General features: G+C 39.8%; 1 protein-coding gene across 2 annotated transcripts in view; it reads right to left on the reverse strand.

Moving 5' to 3' along the window:
- robo1 (roundabout, axon guidance receptor, homolog 1) overlaps nucleotides 1–21,813 on the reverse strand; it is a 323,165-nt gene that overhangs the window by 171,146 nt on the left and 130,206 nt on the right. For both annotated transcript variants that reach the window (XM_084418215.1, XM_084418216.1), the window contains exon 3: nucleotides 7,549–7,635. In XM_084418215.1, coding sequence (XP_084274341.1) covers nucleotides 7,549–7,635 — 87 coding nt within the window. The remainder of the gene's footprint in view (nucleotides 1–7,548; nucleotides 7,636–21,813) is intronic.

Consider the following 21,813-nt stretch of genomic DNA (forward strand, 5'->3'; position numbering starts at 1 on the left):
CACACGTGTGCCTGTTAGCCGTACGGTAGCGAGTACGGTAGCGAGTCGTTTAAAAACAGCAACAAACTCCAACAAAATAAAGTCATTGTATGCAAATCCACAGCCTTTTCTCTACAGATCAAGCATTATAATGTGGATATCATATTGGAGAGAGTTTTACCGTGCATCCTGCTGTAACCGGAAGAGGCGCGCGCGCTGTTTGAATACTGAATGGAGAATGACAGCCGCAGAGGAGGGAAAACGAGTTTCCGTATACTTTATTGATGTAAATAGACTTCTGTCCCTCACATTAAGCTATGAAATAGGCTTCAGATGAATTTGTCACCCAAACTGACGTGAAAAAACCGCACGGTGTGGCCCTGTTGCGCGGGGACGGCGATTGTGGTTCCGTCCCGGGTTACCATGGTGACGGCTGTGAGTTTTTTTTTTTTTTACAGATCTGCATGATTCACGTAGGTCACATTTTCAGGTCGGAAAATCCGGAATTCCGGATTAATCCGGAAAAATCACATCCCTGAGGAATGCAGATCACACAGCTGCCTGTCTTAAACAATGCATACGGAACTCCATACAGGCACTGACAAATCTGTTCGGATCTCAGATGAGGAGCGAATCCGGTGAGGAAATCTACGAGTTGCCGAGCCTCTGACCTTAGACCTCTGACACGAGGCCACGCCGGCTGGGAAACACTTTGGTGCACTAAGTGCTACCCCTGTCATTCCCAGAGATTCTTCCAAGCAGAAAACTTCAGTGACTTGTCAGCCTTACTAAGAAACAACCAAGCTAGGTTCGAGAGATTTCTCAGGACATCTTCAGCACAAGTGTTGTCACTGGGAAAGAATGTCTCGCGGAGGGCCATCTGGGCTGCAACCAGGACACGGTTCAACCACAGATTCGCATTAACAACATCAACACAAAACATGCTTTTAATCAGTGCTGAGAGATTGTAAAGGATGAAAAAAGGAAACCCGTGGAAAGGTGAGGCACAACAGAGCTGCACAATTCTCAGACAAACAATATAAATGTGAAAATACATCCGACAGGAAAGCGCACAGAAAATGGAAGTCTAGAATTGCATGAAAACAGCATAAAGAGGACATTCTCTTCATTCATTGCAAACCTTGTGTTGTGCTTTCAGAACTAGGGGTAAATGGGCTGGGTTGGGGGGGCGAGCTGAACAAATCTGTTTCTGTTTTGCCATTCAGAGAGGCCCTCCATGCAGAACCCTGCCACGACTGACATTACATTACAAAAAGACAGACGGCGAAATGAGGGAAGTGCAAAAGAACGTGAGAGCTTTGCATTACACCGCAATTGGAAGACACAAAAGCTTGGCTAGCGGGTAAACAGGCTGTTGCGTTTCCGCTCGCCTGCGTGGGATAAATCCCCTTTAGCACCCAGTATCTGTTCAGGAGACAGAGCTAGCATCTCATTGGGCCGAGGTCGATTTATTTATTATTTAGTGGTGAAGATCGCAAATAAAAGTGTGCAATATGTATTTGTGTTTCACCAGTGTATTAGTAAAACAACCAGATTAAACTGGACAAGTGGATCCACATGCTGACATTGAGCCTCCGTTTCCGACATCTAATTTGCACAATGCCATGCATGAGTGCAGCAGGAGTAACAGGCCGACAGGATCCAGATACATTAACAAAGAAACAATGGTCTTTTGGATAACTATGGGACTTTTCAGCTTGTCCCAATCGCTAACTAGCCTCATCAGAAAGAAGCACGTCCCTCTTCTCTCCGTGTATCCTTTATGCAGACTGGCAAGAACAAGACGCATTGTGTTTTCATGCTTAATTGGCTTAATTGGTTTACTGGTTGGAGAGGCTTAAATGAAAGGAGAAGCTGTCTAAAAGAAACTGAGCCAAGTAGAGCCTTTGTCTTTGGCTTCCATGTGCCCTCCCCACCTTCACAACGGGGGATTCGACCAATCGGTGCCTCGCAAGCTGTTGGACAAGACCCTCACCAGCAGTCCTGCTGAATTATTAACACAGCCCCACAGAGCAGAGCGAGAACAAACCTGGGGAAGTTTATACTACACTGCAGCAAGGACAACTGGCTATTCCTCAATCAGAGGTTATGTATCCTGAGTAATGTGTAGAAGATGACTGTTGGAAAGAACAAGTGGCACTTTTGCTGATTGTTCCCACATTACCCTTGATCTTGGTCTTACAGCACCACCAAAGTGGAATTAACTGCCAAACTCCAGGACAAAAGGGAGAATGTTATTGCATATAAGAGGTGTGCATCTAAAGTTTGGTTGGCACTTGCTAAAAGTTGTGACGCACGACAGTTGCCTACATTTGTTTTACGGCTTGTTTTACGGCTTGCATTTAATTCAGCACCAGAAAATTGATTCTCAAATGGAGTCTAAAATATTCATTCTAACAGAGTGAAGCTAGTAGAAACAAATAGATTGAAAACCCTGCACTTCGTTTTGATTTGATTGATTTAGGAATGCAAATGGTGCTTCTTTCTGATTTAGAGAGAAATAGACATATTCTTGAGCATTTACTTTCCAAATCGCACTGATGTACAAAAACATCTGCGCCTGCATGTGTCATTTCATATAGATCTCTCAGGTGGATTTATTTGCACCACAAATGGGAGGATTTACAATATGTTTGACACTGTCTAACACCTGGAACTCACATGTGAGACGGATCTCTGCAGTAATGGTTACTTTTCACCTCATTCTCCTTCCCACACGCTCCAACGCTCAACCCCCCCAAACTTCTTACGTTCCATCTCTCACGTCCTCTGGTTTTAAAAACTTGTCCTTCCGACAGAAACACTGCAAGGGTTCTTTCGGTCTTCCTGCTGATGTCAGCTGCCAAAACACGCAGGTTGCAGCGATGAGCACTATAAATATGATCTACGGCTTATGCAGTGCCACTGACCTCACAACACGCGCCAAAGGAGTGAGGGGGAGCAGGTGCCATGCAGATTTATGACACTCAGCGAGAACTTTCACCCTCCGCATACTCTCATGCCCCAGCGAGCAGAGAGTCCGGCCCATGATGGCTGAACACATTCACTCCTCCGTGACAAAACAGCATGTGGGAGAAATACAGCGTGAATGTAAAAATGTGCAATTGTTTGGATGCACTTTCATAACTTTGCCTGTGGCAACTGGCACTGCTGAAATTTCTCCAGCCACCCCCTTGTTTGGAAAGTTTTGGAGAGTTTTAAAGTGCTGTTGTTGATTTTGTCATATTCAAATAAATTTATGGAGGTTGTCATTTCTGTGGAAATTGCATTTTAAATATAGCATCCCTACTGAATATCCAGTCAGATTGTCTAAATTACATTTCAGCATTTCTGAATATGCTGGTTTGGAACCAACACACGTTTTATTTTTTTATTTTTTTCAAATCTGCCAATCAGGTAGAAACTCATTTGACAGTCATGAGGGGACCATATGGACCTCCAGACTCAATACAAAAAAGGGGGGTGATGAACTTTCTTTTTCATCCTGTCTTTTCCATTCAGGAAAGTGCAGGCCACTTATGACTAAAGCTTAAAAACGACTTTGGAATTTTGATGGCTATTTAATTTTGTGTACCAAATGGCGCTTAGCTGGCACTTGGCAACAACAAAACCAGTTTGTATTCCTTCACCCATACTAATCTCAGCGGCAATAATAAACAAATTTAAATTCTTTATCCTGTTCCAAACAGACGTGTTGCAGAATAATGAGAACCTCGGCACCACCAGCTTCTTATCTCCAACTAGTCCTCTCCTTTCATTCTCCACAGCACTCCAGTCACTCTTGACGGAATTAGCCTGGTTCAGCATTGAGAGTTTTGCCTGATGGCCCTATTTCCTAGGACGGAGGGTGAGTTAAGCTCCGGGATTTGGGATGAAAAGAGATTGGATGGGGTAAAACGAATATAAGAAGTGCCCACATCCTCTCGCTCTTGTGGAGAAACCCCTCTGGTTGACTGCGGTGGAGTAATTACATCTCAAGTGGGATCGGACCTAAAGGAAGGACCTGTATTTACCATGCTTTCCACCCTGGGGAGAAGCAAGCGCTTTGTGGGGAATATGCTTTGTGGATAAGCTCCATTGTAAGAGTGCTTGTGTTCCACGAGGGGTGGAAAATTTTAACCCTGAACGTGTGGGAGATTTGCATTCACACATCCCCGAGGCAGAAACCACGGCCACTAATAATACAGGGCATTAGGAAGGCAGTCATACTAATGATTGTGAGGTCAGGTCTTCAGGCCTCAGCCGGACCCTGTAATGAGGATCCACTGGAGACAGGACTAATAGAATATTCAGTCTTTGGTCTCGTTTACACCTGGTATTAAGATGCGATTTGGTCAATCTGATCTCAAGTAGACGAGGGAGATATTCCCATTTACACCTGGTGTTTTAGTCTCTTTTGTCCACTTTCGACCACTTCTGCCCTGTTTTCTATGGGCGGGTAAATCTATAGGCTTTTTCAGATCTTTCAAACTAATGGATGAAATAAGCTCATGCAATTTACATTTAAACACGACCGGAGACTATGGAAAAACACATGGAGAGCAGCAGCTTTAGTTTCTTCTCTTCTCAGCCGCAAGAGCACGCTGAACGCTGTGAGTGCGTGTTAGAAATCAGGAATGGCGAGAGAACATTGTGCTTGGTACATTTTTTTGTCTTTAAACCAATAGGCAGAGTCAGTCTTTTGTGGCTGTTCGAACACATTTGACCATACAAGCGTCTACGCCACAAAAGCAATCCGGTCCAATTGGTTTTCGACTAACTCCAGAAGTGGTCGAAAGTGGACAAGCTCAAAACAATATAGACACCATTTACACCTGTATTTAGTGTCGTCCACCAAAACGCATCTTAATACAAAGAGTAAACAGGGCCAAAGACTGTCACACCCAGACAACCAGGTGCATATGGAACCTCCAGACATCAAATTTTACGTAGCATGTTGGACCCTAACAGTATGCGCAGTGTTGTTGCAACAAGATGCATGAAGACTATGCATCACAAACGGATGAAACACTTAATAATACCACTTAACACAGCTATTCATTCTATTTAAAATATTCAATCTACGAAAAGAGCAAAAAGTACAGAACACTTTCATGGCATACATTTAAAATGCCACAGATTTCTGGACAAACATTTGCTGTGTTGACCTTCAATTTTCCTACTTCCCTGCAGTCTCTCTTCAAAAGAGTTGAAATAAATAACCTGTCAGTGCTTACACAAGAGATCTGTTTGCCTTCAATTTGTATAAAGAAACAGTTCTAAAAAATAAAGACAATGTAATGCATCTTTGATGCTAATTTTTGAAAGGGCTTTTGAGACAAAAATTCACCACCATTCTTTGCACAATAACAGTCTACAAAGATTACAGGCCTGTTTCAAATCCTATCGAGCTGCTTCGTTGAATAATTCTTACATAGACAGCTGCCTTCAATGGCAGCATACTAACTGAAATGGAACATCATAAGTGACTGATCTAGAAAAGTCTATAGAAACCAAAGAAGGTATCTTAAGAGGTAGAACGATTAAGTTCACTACCTTTATCACTGCCTTTTGAAATGTTTTAAAAGGAACACGCCTTGTGACAAAATAACGCCAACATTTTCCTATTTACATGTTGTGATTTGTATAGTCACAGCGTGTACAAATAACAAGGTCACATGAAAGACAGCCATCTTCTAACTGTATACATACTGGGAACTATATTCTCAGAAGGCGAAGCACTGCTACTTCTGCGGAGTGATTTACTCCAACTCTGAGCGAACTCTCTGTGCCCCACCACGGGGCTTCTCAGGTGCTGCGAGCAAATCACTCCGCCCAAGTAGCAGTGCTTCGCCTTCTGAGAATATAGTTCCCAGTATGTATACAGTTAGAAGATGGCTGTCTTTCATGTGACCTTATTATTTGTAGGCTACACGCTGTGACTATACACATCACAACATGTAAATAGGAAAATGTTGGCGTTATTTTGTCACTTATTGGGAGCAGTATGCTAGCTGGAGCCATTTACCTCCAGTCTTTGTGCTAAGCTAGGCTAGCAGTGGGTGTGTCAGACAGAGTTACGGCACGCACGGAGATGAAAAGGGTATGTATGGACTTATCGAACTCTGAGGGATACGGTGAATAAGCTAAAGTCCCAAAAAGTTGGCGTGTTCCTTTAAATGCATCATACACTACCATTAATTTTTTTTTTTTTTTAATTAATACTTTTATTCAGCAAGGACACATTAAATTGATCAAAAGTGCGGTTGTTTTGAACTTTCTACTCATCAAAAAAAAAAAATTTTAAATGACAGTTTCCACAAAAATTATTTCTGAAGGATCATGTGACACTGAAGACTTGAGTAATGATGCTGAAAATTCAGCTTTGTCATCACAGAAATAAGTAATATAGAATATAGTAATATAGAAATAAGTAAGCATAAAATACTTATTTTCAAAAACATCTTAAAAATCTTACCTTAAACTTTTGAAAAGTAGTGTATGGAGAAGGGTAGGTTCTGACATAGAGCTACAGTAATATCTACAAAGAGCTCTCAAAATGTTTGCTGAAAGTAGCAGAATAAACAAAAAGAGTGTTGACAATACGTAACATTATAAATGCTCTAACACTATAAAACTCTATCATGAGTTTAAAAGACCAAGCCAATGAAAGAACTAAAATATGTTAAAAAAATGTCTGCAACAATACTTAGTATATTTTTTCTACCATAGTGAGGCAGGCAATAACTATCATCTTAACTGTATCTCTGTCCTTGTGAGATTCTGAAAGCGAGTTCTCTCTTGAGGCTATAGTGTCATTCTCTATGCTCTCCACCAGCTATTCTCATCTTCCACTGGATCACCCACGTAGTCAGAGCCACCTTTTCAGTTATCGACTTGTTTCTCCAGTGAAGGTTAAAAATGTTAGCAAGCTTTCACCAAACATAACACCACACACATTGCAGGAGAATCTCCGCTCCAGCCCCCTGGGCCCCTAGAAGGTGAACTATATTTCCACTTAAGCAAAAAGGGTCAGGGATCTTCTCTCGCCGACTGACTCATCTCATCTGAGTGCATTTAATCTGGAAATTGAGGTTCTGGCTGCCTCCATTCCTTTAAGTCACAAGTGTCAGAACATTCATGGCTTATCTCCCGAAAGTAACATGGAAAGGGTGTCCAATCTCCCCAGCTTGACTTAAGTAACATTTGTAAAGAATATAAACTGTTTATGAATGGGAAAACCTCACTCAATACAGATGCACTGACAGACTTAAGGTGAAGGTTATGCAAAACCATCCATGGAAATCCAGGCGGAATAAAAGACTCTACAGAAGGATCTGCAATGATTGGATCAGAAACAGGTCGTATCTGCATAAAAACTTGTCATGTTATCACCTGGAAACCCCTGGTTTTTCATGCAAAAAAGTAGTAAAAAAAGTCAAAAGCTCAAGGAAGAGATGAAACGACACACAACAAAGCAAACATGTTATCTAAATGATAGATCTGAGAGAAGTTCTTCTGTGGTAAATATAAAGCAGTATTTTTAGGATTCAAAATAAATAGCAGTACCTGTGTAGCCCAGAGAGTTGTCATCATCATGTTCTGCAGTGGGGGCTTCTGTGGCCCTATTGCTAGTCCCCTCCTGAGTCCCCGTGTCTGTTGGAAGTAACACAGACTCTGAGTCCTCGAGCAAAGAGTATTGGGCCAACGGCATCATGGTAGCGCCGCAGTATCCCTGATACCAACAGATAAGCAGTACTAGGCTCTGCAGACAGTGACTTTTAAAAAGTCTGTGTCTGCAATTGCAACCTCCCAACTGCATTATCATCATATCACGAAATCGATTCAAACTTCCCCAAAACACCATATATAGAAGCTCCAGGGTGTTAATCAGTTGTTAGCCATTAATCCATTGGAGAATCCCAAGAGTGCAAGTCCTAAATGTGGTGTTTTCCTTTTCTTCACAGGCCTAAAGAGGTGCAGTTAGCCCTGAACGTCTACGTGTATGTCTGAGGAGTGACAATGTGTGCCCTCTTGCAGCAGACGGTCCTATAGAAGCTCATGGGCAGAACTAGGACGAACCAATTGCAAATACACACACAAAGTCACTGACACACACCCTATTTAGCTCTACATACAGTCATTGACTGAACTAATTCCCCAATCAGCGCATGTCGCTTTTCTGGAAGATGGACTGACAGCCCTCCTCTACGTCGGGTTTAGAAAGGGAGGACTGGGCAGGGGGTGTGGCAGATACCCCCCATCATGGCGAAGTGTGGGATAAATCAGACTGGGGCCATGCCCACTTCCATTGTTGGGCACTGACAGGGGGTTAATTTGGGATGAGGGGAGGTGAAGGGGCCTGTTTAATATAAAGGGGGTCAGAATGGGCCAGATGACTGGGAAGCATCCTGTCAGGACCGTCATGGACCGTGAATGAAGATTGGCATCATTTACGGAGATAAAAAAAGCAGACAGGCAAAACAAAAGGAAGTCATTGGAGAGCACTTAGGGCTCTGCGAAGTGTGACCACTGTCTGTCCTTTCGTTCACCCTGTCGCTAGAGCTCGTGCTACTGTTTCGACATTTTAAAGTCATAATTGAGTGCTTGAATGAATTTCAGGAGAGGTTAAATGTCTATTTTATAACTTGGGCTACACTAGCCAGCACTTGTGTTGATGCATTTAGTGAAATGACACTTTTAGCCTGCTATATGCTGAGTCGGCCGTTTCTCAACAAACACCTCGCTGAGTGCGTTCGCAAAATCTCAAGGTTGAGACCGTCAGGAGACTGTTGGCTATATCTGAGCTTGTGTTGGAATCATTCAAGCAGTCAAAATACAACATTTTTAGATCAACATAAGATCAAGTTCACCAACACTTAACATCAAGCATGCAAACACATATGAGTCTGTCTGTTTGTGTATAGACACCATATTGGCATTACCATAGTTTCACCATTGTAAAACCCCCATTGTCTTTTTTTGAAGCATATACAAGTATCTTTTCGAGCATATGCACACAGTTTACAGTTTTAAACAACCAAATGTACAGTACATTCTTGACAAACATATAACTAACCCTACACAGAATTAGCTCAACCCACAGAATTCCAAAAAATTTGATCAACCGTCCTTCACAAAATTCTACATAACTACACACAAATTTCAATGCAGTAAAATCTACTTTACATCAACACATCAAATATTTTAGATAATTTGCTAATACTTTCAGCTAACAATGTGCTCTCATTTGGATTTTACAGTTATTTACACAAATGTTGTTCTAAATGTCTTCAACAATCTGAATATTTACAGCTAACTTCACCTCTAAAAAATATGCAATTTAAAAATACAAACCTATGAAATGTCTCAATTTAATTTAGTTAAATGTAAAAATATATATATATATATAATCTTAATAATAGTCTCTAAATTTAAACCATGTTTTCACCTATTCCACAAATTTCCTCCTACAACTGTTTAAAAATATGAGAAAAAGCTTATGAGATTCTATGTGGGCCAGTTTACAACTACCAAACAAATACTCAGCTCAAAGACATGTTTCACAAAGACATTGACCAAAAACTGACATAGAAAGCTCAAACATTTGTACAAAGCACAGATATTGTATATCCCCAAGGAGAACCAATGCATGAATATTCTAGTTGCAAAACTATACTGACAACTGAAAGTATAATAGGTTTTATTGTGGGCTTAGAGAGTGAATACTTCACGACTCATTAACAGGTGGTGTGCCCAGATGCCCTGGAAGACACACAAGCAAAAACCTGGTGCTCCCTCAAATTCAAATGGCCCTGATCCACACAATCCAATCCAAAACGCCCTGCCTCCCCTGATGACTAATTAAACAGAACCTTATGCGGCTAGCTGACATGTCTACATGGGCACATTATAGGAGGACGTTCCCCATGCACCCCATGCACCCTGGCTCTGCCCTCATTTTCAGAAACACAGCCTGCGTTCTCGAATTCTGGCTTTATTGATTTAAGGAGAAGGTGATGTACTAGCTCAATAACAGTGGACCCAGACAACCCACATAAACACAACCGCAACAATTGGATTTGTTCATCTTAATGGCTTTGAAAATCAAGGCCATTTGTTGAGTTTGCCATCAGTCGGTTAATTATTTCTGAAGGCAGGAGAGGGCAAAACTATAAAGAAAAATGAGTTACCATGTTAATCGGTACACTTTAACACCTCTATTTTGATAGCAATTTCTCATTTTTTGGTTCAGCCAAAAGGCCCTGACTTATGAAAGGAGTGTAATTAAGTCAAAACGACCGAACTAGGCTGGACACAAATGAATATACGCAGGAAGAAAGAAATATGTGAATGGTGCACCCAGACTGCAAATTACCAAAGATTATGTTGAAAGATCGTGTGGAAGGACACAGCTGCTGGTCTGCAGAAAAGAGGAAGAGAGCACACTTTCTCTTTGAAGCCACACACACACACAGAGAACATGATTGACATCCAGAATGTACCCACTCTTCTGAAAATAACATTAGATCAAGCTGAAAACCGCTTTAATGATTAGTTAAAACCTTAAATTAATAGTAACAATGTAACAATCCAGTAACAATCCAACAGTGCCCATCTAAAACCAGTTAAGGTCAACAATACAACAGTTTAACTGGTGCAAACTACTCTAATCTGTTTTTTAGAGATAAATATATATATATATATATATATATATATATATGGTGCCTCATGTGCAGAATTTGGAGTTCTGAATGTCTTCTTGGTCAGAAAACTTTAATTTAATAATTTGTATATTTACAGCTAATCTATAAAATGTCTCAGATACAATTCAATTTTAATAAATGTTATGGGTATAAAAATTAAAATGTAAAATGATAGAATATGCCACAAAAATGTCTCTTAGGGGCCGTTTACACGACAAAAGGCAGTTCCAACTAAAAAAAGAAACCTTTTTTTGTATTTTGGCCGGCCATTTACACGACAGTGCCGTTTTGGGGGCCTGACAAGCAAACTTTTGAAAATGGGTTTCAAAGAGCAAGTTTTTGAAAAGGATACAGTTATCATCTCCATGTTAACTGCAAAAACGGGATTTTTTTAAAACAGTGACGTCGTGTGCATGCGTGTTACATGTTCAGTCTATAGACATGTAGTGTTTCTTTACAAAGTGACATCACCATCGACACTCTAAAAAATGCAGGGATGTTTTAACCCAGTGGTTCTCAATTCCAGTCCTCGGGACCCGCTGCTCTGCACATTTTGTATGTCTCCCTTATTTAGCACACCTGAACCAGATCATCAGCTCATTAGGAGAGACTCCATGAACTGTAGTCTGAATGACACAGTGTGTCAGATAAGAGAGACATACAAAATGTGCAGAGCAAGGGGTCCCAAGGACTGGAATTGAGAACCACTGTTTTAACCAAAATTTGAGTCAAATATGGATGAACCTAACCGCTGGGTTAAAATTTTTTATTTAATTTAATTTCCAAATTTGGGTGGAAACAACCCAGCATTTTATAGAGTGTACAGGCATGGCAGCAGAATACAGCGTTTTTAGTTGTTTTCGCGGATCCGTGTAAACGGGGATCATTTTGACAATGTTTTTCGTCTGTATGGGAACATGCAAAGGAAAAACTTTTCCGTTTTTAGTACATTGTTGTCATGGAATGGTGTTGTCAAAAGTACCTACTTCGGTACCAAGTCGGTATTGAAATGTTTAAAATGTGACAATACCAGCATTTCCCTCTAGCATTTTGAGCGCTGTTGGACGGATTCTTAAACACCTCTGATTGGCCATTGCATTCACATGCTCAACATATATGTCTGTGATTGGCTACAATGATCAACGCTTCAAAAACATGTCGTAAATAGACATCGTTGACGTTGAGTGCTTACACAGATACACACAGGAACGTTTGAAAGCAGGCATCAATCACCGGATCCCTAATATATCCGCTGATAGACGGATCTGCTGATAGACGCCTGCTTTCAAACGCTCCCGTGTGTATCTGTGTAAGCGCTTGGTGAAGACAACATGTTTTTGAAGCGTTAATCATTGTAGCCAATCACAGACATATGTTGAACGCATCAACACAATGGCCAATCAGAGGTGTTTAAGAATCCATACAAATAGTGCACAAATTTCAGTACCGTCTTGTACCGAAGTCGGTACTTTTGACAACACTATCATGGAATGCAAGTTGTTTGTATTGAATTTTAGGGTAGGTTTTCAAGTCTTCTGAAGCCATACGATATCTTTATATGAAGAACAGAGTACTTGAACCACAAGAACTTGAGGTTTTAATAGCTGAAAATGATTCCTCTCCATGAACGCACACACTCATCTCATTCAAAAATACATCCAAACATTAGCATTACACAATTGGTCACGAGACACACGAGAGCAAATGCCATTTTACAATCTAGGCTGACATAACACTTATTCTGGCGGCAATGTTTGTGAAAAGGATCTGAGCTTGATGGTGTCTTTGGCCCAGTTCCTCACACAAATCAAGCGTTTGGCCTCGGGACATTTGGAATATTTGTACTTTTGGATAAATTGTGCGTGTAGTAATATATCTGCCTGTTATATCCTGTTTTATATTATATAATACACAAACGGGTAGGTCTAGGGGTGGGGTTGGGTTACATGCTCAAACATGTTTTAATAGTACAAATAAAAAAGTGAAATAAATGTAAATAAAACCATGCTGGCCGATTAAATTGAAAATCACACCCCAACATAACTGTCAAGATGGCAAATTTATACCCCAATGTACAATTTCATCATGATGATGAAACTCCAATGCCCATCGTGTCTGTGTATGATGCCAAAGGTTTCTCATTGAAAGCAATGTACCCTGCACATTGAAAAATGACGCTAAAGAGGTACCCTGTGCGTTTAAATGGGACGCCGATGGGTCCTGACCAAGCGTCAATATGTGACGAGTTGGGATTGAGAATCTGTTGCAAACTCATAAATTGGGTAAGAATTATCAACAAATATCATGGTATTTGTTCAAATACTCAAATTACACATTAGGGTTTATTTATAGGGTTAGGAGTTTGTTCAAATCCTTAACTCTATGTAAGAGCTACTATAATAGTGATATGATAGTGAGAGCCTTAGCAAAGCACTGGTAATACCAGATCGAGTTTTGAGAGAGCAGCCCATCAGTGGATATCATCAGGGTTCCAGCCGGACCACACCAGGGGCCGTGGTTCTCTGTGGGTCTGATTAACTCCCATATTATTGAAAATTACCAAGGGAGGGATTATGCAGATGAGGGTATTGAGGTCCACACAGTGGGCACTGGGCAGGAAAGCAAGCATCATAATGAGAGACCAGAGGAGGTTTTCCTTCTGTAAGGGACGTATACAGACAGGGAATGGGGGAGAGGTGGTTAGGGGAAATTAAAGGGTGGTTTCAGAGAGCTTAGGAGAACCAGACCGTCTGGCATCTAGATATTAAATAAAGTTGTGGCCATAGACATATCTATAGTGCTCCTGAGGTTGTTAGTATTGGCCCGCATTTTATTGCTTTTAGCTTATGAATTTTTTATGTAATTCTTAGTTATGTTTCAGTTAAAGTTTCAACCATGACAGTCTCAAATATCTCCTAAAATGCCTTAAGAGAAATATAAATACAAACAATTGACACACAATAACAGTAAACTGAAAAGTATACAGCGTGCTGAAAATTATTTTTGAAAGTTATTTTTGAAATCAAACTTTGCTATAATGGCAAATCAATCACAATTTGATATAACCAGATGAAAAGTGAAACTTTCTCTGAAGGTGGAAAAAACGAGAAGCAGGAACGTTAAGCAAGAAGTTTCCATTGGTTCTCTACTTAATCTCATTGGTGTATTAGAGAAACAATTGAGATATTAAAAAGATCTCATTTGTGATTTTTTATTTTGTATTATCCTACAGAGAAGGAAATTAAACAAGCAAATGTGTGCATATACAGTATATTCTCGCAAACAGCAATCTCAAAAAAATATTAAAAAAATATTTAAAAATATTAAAAAATATAAAAAAAAAACGGCTTTGTACAGATTTTATTTTGTTTTGGCAAGTATTTAATTACTTTACCCAGAGAAAAACATTGGATTATGCAATAGACATTATACATCTCAGTGCCTTCACACAGTTAATTAATCAAAATGTATTAAAAAATTGCCCGATCGGTGGCTGATACAGCGGTGCATCTCTAATAAAAAGTAATTAAAATGTAACTTAAATGCAATATCCACTTGAAGTCGTCTTGCGGTTGAGTATTGGAAATGCCAAGCATATTCAAATGCTCAATGACAGTCAATGGTATAAGTCAATGACATTCACTCACCATTACGTTTGATAGAAAGCCAAAATTGTTTAACTGGTAACAAAACGATGAATAAAGTAAGACAGACTGGCTCCCAACCTCATTTGCTTTGAGTGATGTGGTTGGATGTAGTGATTACGCACCTACTTGTTCACATACTCAACTAAGAATGTGAACACCAGACAAATAAGTCCAATCATCTGCTGACAAGTCGACCTGAAACACATCCAACCACCACTGTCCAAAAAAAAAAAAAAAAAAAAAAGAGTCAGGAATTCTACAAGGAGCGCCGGTGCGAATGCTTGTGGCTCACGGAGTCACTGCGGTCATAGCGTGTTCAAGTGCCTTAGGAATAATCCCATCAATCGACGTCAAAATCACGGCAGGCCTGTGAAAGCCAGAACAGCTGGCGAAGTCTCACGCAGCTAAACAGAGCACATGATGGGCATCGCTCAGGCCACGGAGGTTAAAGCCTTCGGTACAATAAGCTTTTCTGTGGCGAGTAAATGAAAGCCACTTCAGGGCTTGAAGACCGTGGTGAAAGGGCACAGCTGTTGAATGCAGTGTCATAAAAAACCAAGAGTTACAACCATGATTAACAATGAAGCTCTCTACAAGGACAAGCCACCTTCAATCTGAGACACGCTTTGCGAGGTTTCACTCTGAGCTCTTCTTCAATTTTATGAGCACATTTTTGGACCTCTGAAGGCAATTGTGTACTTAGAAGCCATTTTGGTGTCGCTAAAAATAGTGCTCCAACACATTGAGCCTTGGTGCTCAAGTTGGCGGCTGAAGTTCAAATCACACTTTTGACACTAACCAATGCCATTCTTTCATTGTTCTTTGTACTATGAATAAAGGGTGACAAAAAAGTTCAAGCTACATTTGAGGTTTAAAAGCAATTGAAGTGTATTTTAAAATGTTAATATATTTTACAATATTGCTGTTTTTACTGTACATAGCTTCTTTCAAAAACATTTTAAGAAACCTTACCAACCCCAAACTTTTGAACGGTAGTCGAAATAATTATCTCCACCAAATAATTTTCTTTTTTTTATTCTGCGCTATAAAGCCCTTGTACAGAGACATTCATTCTGAACACTCAGTCTGAGATCCACAGTACATTCCTTCAAGGTCATGGTTCTTCAAAAACAATGTTGTTAGAAAAGGCCTTTCAACAGTACGAGCTCTCCTCCGGCCTCACACCACTGCCGTCATTAGCAAAGTGCCAACATGACAATAGACGGGGAATTCTTCTAGATTTATTACGAGTGTGACAGAACCTCGGCTAATTCACCAGAGCTCCAGTCTTTGAAGCTGTGTTTCTCCACCCTGCGTTCATGTCTGAATCGCATAAATCTTCAACCACCGCCACACTTTGTTGTGGGCGAAAGAATCTCTGCTTGATGATGACACATTCTTTGACTTATTCGCATGTTTGAAAGGAGAAAGAGGGAGAAAGTGAAAGATGTCTTTTACTGTAAGTATTCTATAACCTCACTCATCCTGAAATGATTAATTAAATTTTACATAGGTATTCTTTAAACTCATGCTGTGTCCCAATTCGCCAACTCATACTACGCCCTAAATGTATGCACTGTTTGTGTGAAGAAAAACGACATGCTTTTGAGTGTGTAGCAGAATAGTAGGCAAGCTTTGATACTTCGTCACAATTGCATCTTTAATTGACACCTCTGTCGCTTATAAACGAAATATCACACTCGTAGCCGTGCGATATGGCCCTATATCAGCATGGCTGTCATTGTCTGTGGCCTCGTGCCTATGGCCTAATCACAGCCATGCTGATATACAGCCATATCACAATCCTACTCATGTCATATTGCTCATTGGTAAATATGAGTAAATGATGATAGAATTTCCATTTATGGGTTCAACGTTCCCTTTAACAGACAACTGGAATTGGAATCGGACATGGTCACGATCTACAGGATCATTATGATAAATATTGAAACTTGAAATTATTCAAATGATTCAAACAAAATAAGGAGATCAATCTAAGCAGGTAATTTACAATCTAAGAATAATTATAGTGTGATTTTTCAGTTGAGAGCTGCTGGTCACAGTTGACCAGCCTTTTTATCCAGAGTCAGGCAAGCTGAACAAACAGCAAGAGTCTATCTCTAAACACACACTTTTATACATGCTTACATGCACAAACATGTGCATCTGTACACATGTCACTGAGACCACAATACAACAGCACAATTTGCATCCCTTCAAGAGCAATTAAACCTGAAAAGGACCCAAACCACCACCTGAGATGTTAATATGTTTTACTGAAACGCCAGGAAAGAGTCTCAAACCTCAAGCTCCTCGGTTTCAGATCTCAGATCTGAAGGAGAATGATGCTGTTAAATGGAATTGCCATCTTTAACCTGAGGGGAACTGTGGGATAGAGTGGGCGTAATTCCTACTGAAAGATTTACTCTGTAAAGAATTCACTGTATATCAACACTGAATAAATGGTTTATGCTCTCTGGCAGGAGATGATGGAAGGCGTTTGTGGGCGATCAGGAAAGCCCAGATAATGAATTATAAAACGAATTATATAAATTATATTAATTATGATTAATAAATATCAAACCCTAAATGTACAGCTTAAAGATTAACATTGCATATAACATTTCAGCGAGACAATAAAACCAGCCAAAATATTTAAGACGCACACAAGTGATGTGGATGTGTAGAACTTCTAAGCGGTTGAATTCCATGAGTTTTTGTAGGATTGCGTCCCACTAAAAAGTCTTTAATATCTCACGATGACAGGATTTATTATAGGCCTTTATGATTTTTTTATGGCTGATTCCAACTGCTGATTAATGGGGCGGTTCCGATAACGGCAATTTTTTTTGTTGTTGTTGTTTAAGCTAATTTATTTGTTGTATATTTGCTACATTACAGGCCAAACTGGCCAAAAATATCTGTAGGCATTTGAATTGAAAGGCAACCAAAGCATTTTAAAGCAACACCATGTAGTTTTTCAACCTTCATAATATATTTCCAAGACTCTTGTGATGGTACATCGACTTACAGTAGGTTGAATGACACGTCTGCCATAGCCTGACGGGGTCTGTATCGCTTTTACTGGCACTACGGAACTTCGGGGTTCGGGTAGTAACCCGAGCACAAAAAGAACTACAAAATTCGACTGCTTTACGGCATACCTCACTTCCCCCTCACCCCCACCCCCCATTTCCTCAAATTCGGACGTGAGAGCCCAACTAGCATTTGTTTCCCGGCTGGTATAGCGTGTGTATGTTGTTGTCGTGGCCGAAGCAGCAACGAAACCGAAGGCAAAGGTTTTGTCGGAGGAGACTAGGAAGAGAAAAAGGCCGGATGAGGATCAATATTGGTCCAGTGTTCGCTCGCTGGCGTGAGCTAAAGGAGGAGGAGGGGTGCCCGATCGATGCTGACTTGGCCGTCATGCTGTTGGACTAGTAAGTATATTAGGGCTGCCCGATTTGGGGAAAATGTCATATTGCGATAATAGAGGTCAATATTGCGATTGCGATATGCGATATAATAAACAAATGGTTTCATGAGTCAACTTGCTTGGTTCTCAAGGAAAATAAATGCACACACAGATTAGTGATAATCTGCCTAAAGAAAAAAGTTCTTTAGTCAAGAGCAGTGAGTGTTTTTCTCTGTTCCCTTTGTTCTTTGATTAACTTTAGCGACAGATATAATTAGTGGCTACTATGTACTGTCCCTTTAAGACCAGCTGCTGCTGTCAGAGATGCGGATCTCACACGCCTCATTCTCTCACGAGTCACAACTCTTCACGTTCATCATAAGACTGCTCTTATGTTATGAAGATACTCGACAAAAAGACATTTTGGCATAATTGTGTATGTTATTGTTTGTTTAAGCTCGAAAGAGAACTGTATTCTGGCATGCTGTTTTGTGCGCACGCACGATATTAGCGCGAGCCTTTCTGTGTGTCACAGTCAGGATATTCACAGGCAGCGCGTTCATTTTGGCATAACGTACATGTGTGTTGTTCATTCTACCGCGAAAGAGAACTTGATACTGGCGCGCTGTCTGTACGATACTGGAGCGCGTCTATCTGTGGGTCGTGTGTGTGTGTGTGTGTGTGTCAGGAGGACATTCACTGACAGCGCGTTCTTTTTTGTCTTATCGCGCATGAATGGTTTAAAAGCATTTGCATGAATAAGAGCGGGATCATGTAACAACACTATAGCCAAAGGATTCCAAAAATTAACAGATGCTGCGTTAATTGCGTTAACAGCGCTAATTTGTTTACATAAGTAAGCCTATGTCTAAATGGCGTTTACAAGTTTGGTAGGGGCTACATTCTTGCAAGTAAATAATACATAATACAATAATACTACTAACTAGCCTAATGACTGCAGGCTGATAGTCATGTTTGTTTATTGGTGAAAGTGTCTTGCCTCAGGCTATAATGCAAATCGATTTTTCAACTTTGCAGATTCATCTACGGTAGCTTGATATTATAATATTGACCATATATGGCTATTACCTACCACACAAACATTGAATTGAATTAGCATATCCATTCTGTAAAACAGTAGCCAATAGGCTACTATAATGACGCTGGCTTGTAAACGTGAGCTACGCGATCTTTTGGCGTTTGAAAAGAATAAAACCCATGAAATTATATTCATATGACATGCTGAAATATATGCCACTGTACCTGGGATGAAGACATTTCACACGCAACGCAGGCAGTCTGCCCAAGACGTGAGAACTCCTTCTGCAGAGTTCGGGGGTATCGGCTTGTCAACAAATGCACGTGTATCCCCTGGTGTAACCATGACAGTAGTAGAAGACAATACTGTTTCCCAACTGTAGGGGGACCCCGAGAGCAAAGCTTACATGGTGTTGCTTTAATCACAATCCAAACAAAGATGCTACATACATGTAGCATGAACAGTTGTTTTTTATTTTCAATTTTTGTAGTTCAATTTTTAGATTGTATAATTTTAAGATTTAAAGCTAAAGCTTTGTGAAATGATGCTACATAAAACATACATGCACAAATCAAATACAGCAGATGGACTGAATGAAAATACATATTCACTCTCTGTCAGTAGGTGGCGCTTAAAAATGCCATCGACACTTTTTTGAAGACCTCACCCCGAATTCAATAATATTGAAATATTTCTACCAATATTTCGAGCACCACAAACAGTGAGCTTGCTGTGCCTGGTACAGTATTATCTCTGCGTTTGTCTTTAGCGTGTCCCGTCTCTGGCCTGTCCTGTTTACAGACTTCGTAATATTTCCACACAAAAGACATTTTGTAAAACTTTTTGTGATTAAAGATAAAATAAAACAAAATGAGTTATGAATGATCTGTAGTTCCTGGTTAAACCTTATTGCTTACTGAGGTTGTGACTTTAGTACATTACCGTTCATAATACAGCTTAATAATGAAATATTTAGTTTACACGTTAGGCTGGACTGAAGGTTTGTGCTTTGTGCTTTTTCACTCTTTATGCTATCTGTCATACTCTGTCAAAACTCTTGAAAATTCAAACTTGTTGTCTAACAGGAAAACAAAAAAACAATGTATTTTCAAAACCCTCCTTTGTCATCAGACTCTCTATAGGCCCATCACATAATTAAACCTGAACTTGTTTTTACTTGAGTCTTCGCTGAAGGGACTGTTGATTGGTGACAGCATAATTACAGGTCATAAAACAAATTGAAATATTTCATCAGAATGAGACGCATCTCATTAGAAAACACACATTCCACGCGGCTGTCAGGTTTTGGCTGACACGCAGGATGCAATACGATGATGTGATCCTTCAGGTTACGGAGACCTCTTTTAACCCGTGTACGATTACAAAACACACTTCTTCATATCCCTGGTTTAACGTCATCGCAAAACAGATGTTAACTTCAGCCCTACTGTAATTCAGCAGACACCCACCTCTCTAACTCTCTACACACAGTCCACAAATTCACACACAGATAAAATAAATAAAAACTGTGTGTGTGTGTGTGTGTGTGTGTGTGTGTGTGTGTGTGTGTGTGTGTGTGTGTGTGTGTGTGTGTGTGTGTGTGTGTGTGCGCGTTTGAGAGGAAGAGAGAGCGGTACATACATCCGTACATAATAAAACAGATTTTGTGGTGAAAAACATGGAAATAATCTGTCGTTTTTATCCTATTGTTTACTGTATATATTTGCCAGGTCAGTGTCGTTGTGGGTTTTGGTTCTTTTGCTGTTGTCGGCTTTTAAGGACCTTTGGAATAACTGAAATCATTTGGCGAAGTGATATGGAACTGTAATGGGGTCAAGACCTGCCTGGAACTACTTTAGCCGTGCTTTACCCTGAAAATAATTACACACCTAAGAACATACATCAACCAATCAGATTCAAGCATTCAACACCCTCTTAATACATTCCAGCTTTGAAAAGTTATTTTATAATAGCTATATTTTATAATTTTATAATTATATATTTTATAATAGTCTTTTTGGTAAATAACATTTTCCTTTTTAATGAAAGATGTATATACATTCAATTCTAAGACTAGCATAAAATAAAATAAAATAATACAATTAAATAAAATAAAAAAACAATATATTTTATATTATTTAATTCCATACTAAGACAAAATGAAATAAAATAATTATTATATGTAATATTTAGTAATAACTTTTCTAAAGAAACCAGGAAATATTGGCATATCCAGTACTAATCTGGAATTTTGCAATCAGGCAATTATATATTATAATTATATATTAAAATATATTAATCCTTGTTCACATACTTCATTAAACTTCTACTGAGGTACTTTATTTAAACTTCTACTGTCGTAGACTACATAGTTCTGGGGCCGTATTCACAAAGCATTTTATCTTACCACTAGGAGTACTCCTAAATCACACTAAAAGATTTTAGCTAGGAGTTTTCTCTTAAAAGTTATTCACAACGCCTTTCAGACCTACACTTAGTAAAGAAAAATGACAACTCCTAAACTAAGAGTGAGTCTTCGTTGCTATGGATGACGTCATTACTCATGCACGAGCTTGACTGAAGTGACCACCTTGATTGGCTGATGATTGTAACGCGGGAATGATTCCAAACCCCTCCCCTACGATGATGAGTGACAGGTGACAGGTCTGAGAATGCGTGCGCTACACAAGTAGTGCGAAGGACGGAAGATGATGAATAACTGAATAAATAGCCTAAATGAATAAAGAGTAAGGCAAAACAAATAGCCTAGTACCCTAATGAAACATATGGATTGATGCAATATCTTTGCAACATTATTGAATTAATCTGTCACTATATGCCTCTGCCTACGTTTGCAAGGAGAAGAACATTTTAATTTGATTCAAAATTAAACGTTACAATTAGTTTACATGCAATGAGTAGCCTAGTTTTGGTTGTTGTTGGTGCCGTTATTGGATCCCTAGTTATGCCTACAATGCTAAATTGTTCCCTCGCGATTGGAAGCTCCTGTAGCCGCCGCGTACGCATTTC

The sequence above is a fragment of the Rutilus rutilus genome (assembly GCF_951802725.1).
Source record: "Rutilus rutilus genome assembly, chromosome: 9".
Taxonomy (NCBI): Eukaryota; Metazoa; Chordata; class Actinopteri; order Cypriniformes; family Leuciscidae; genus Rutilus; species Rutilus rutilus.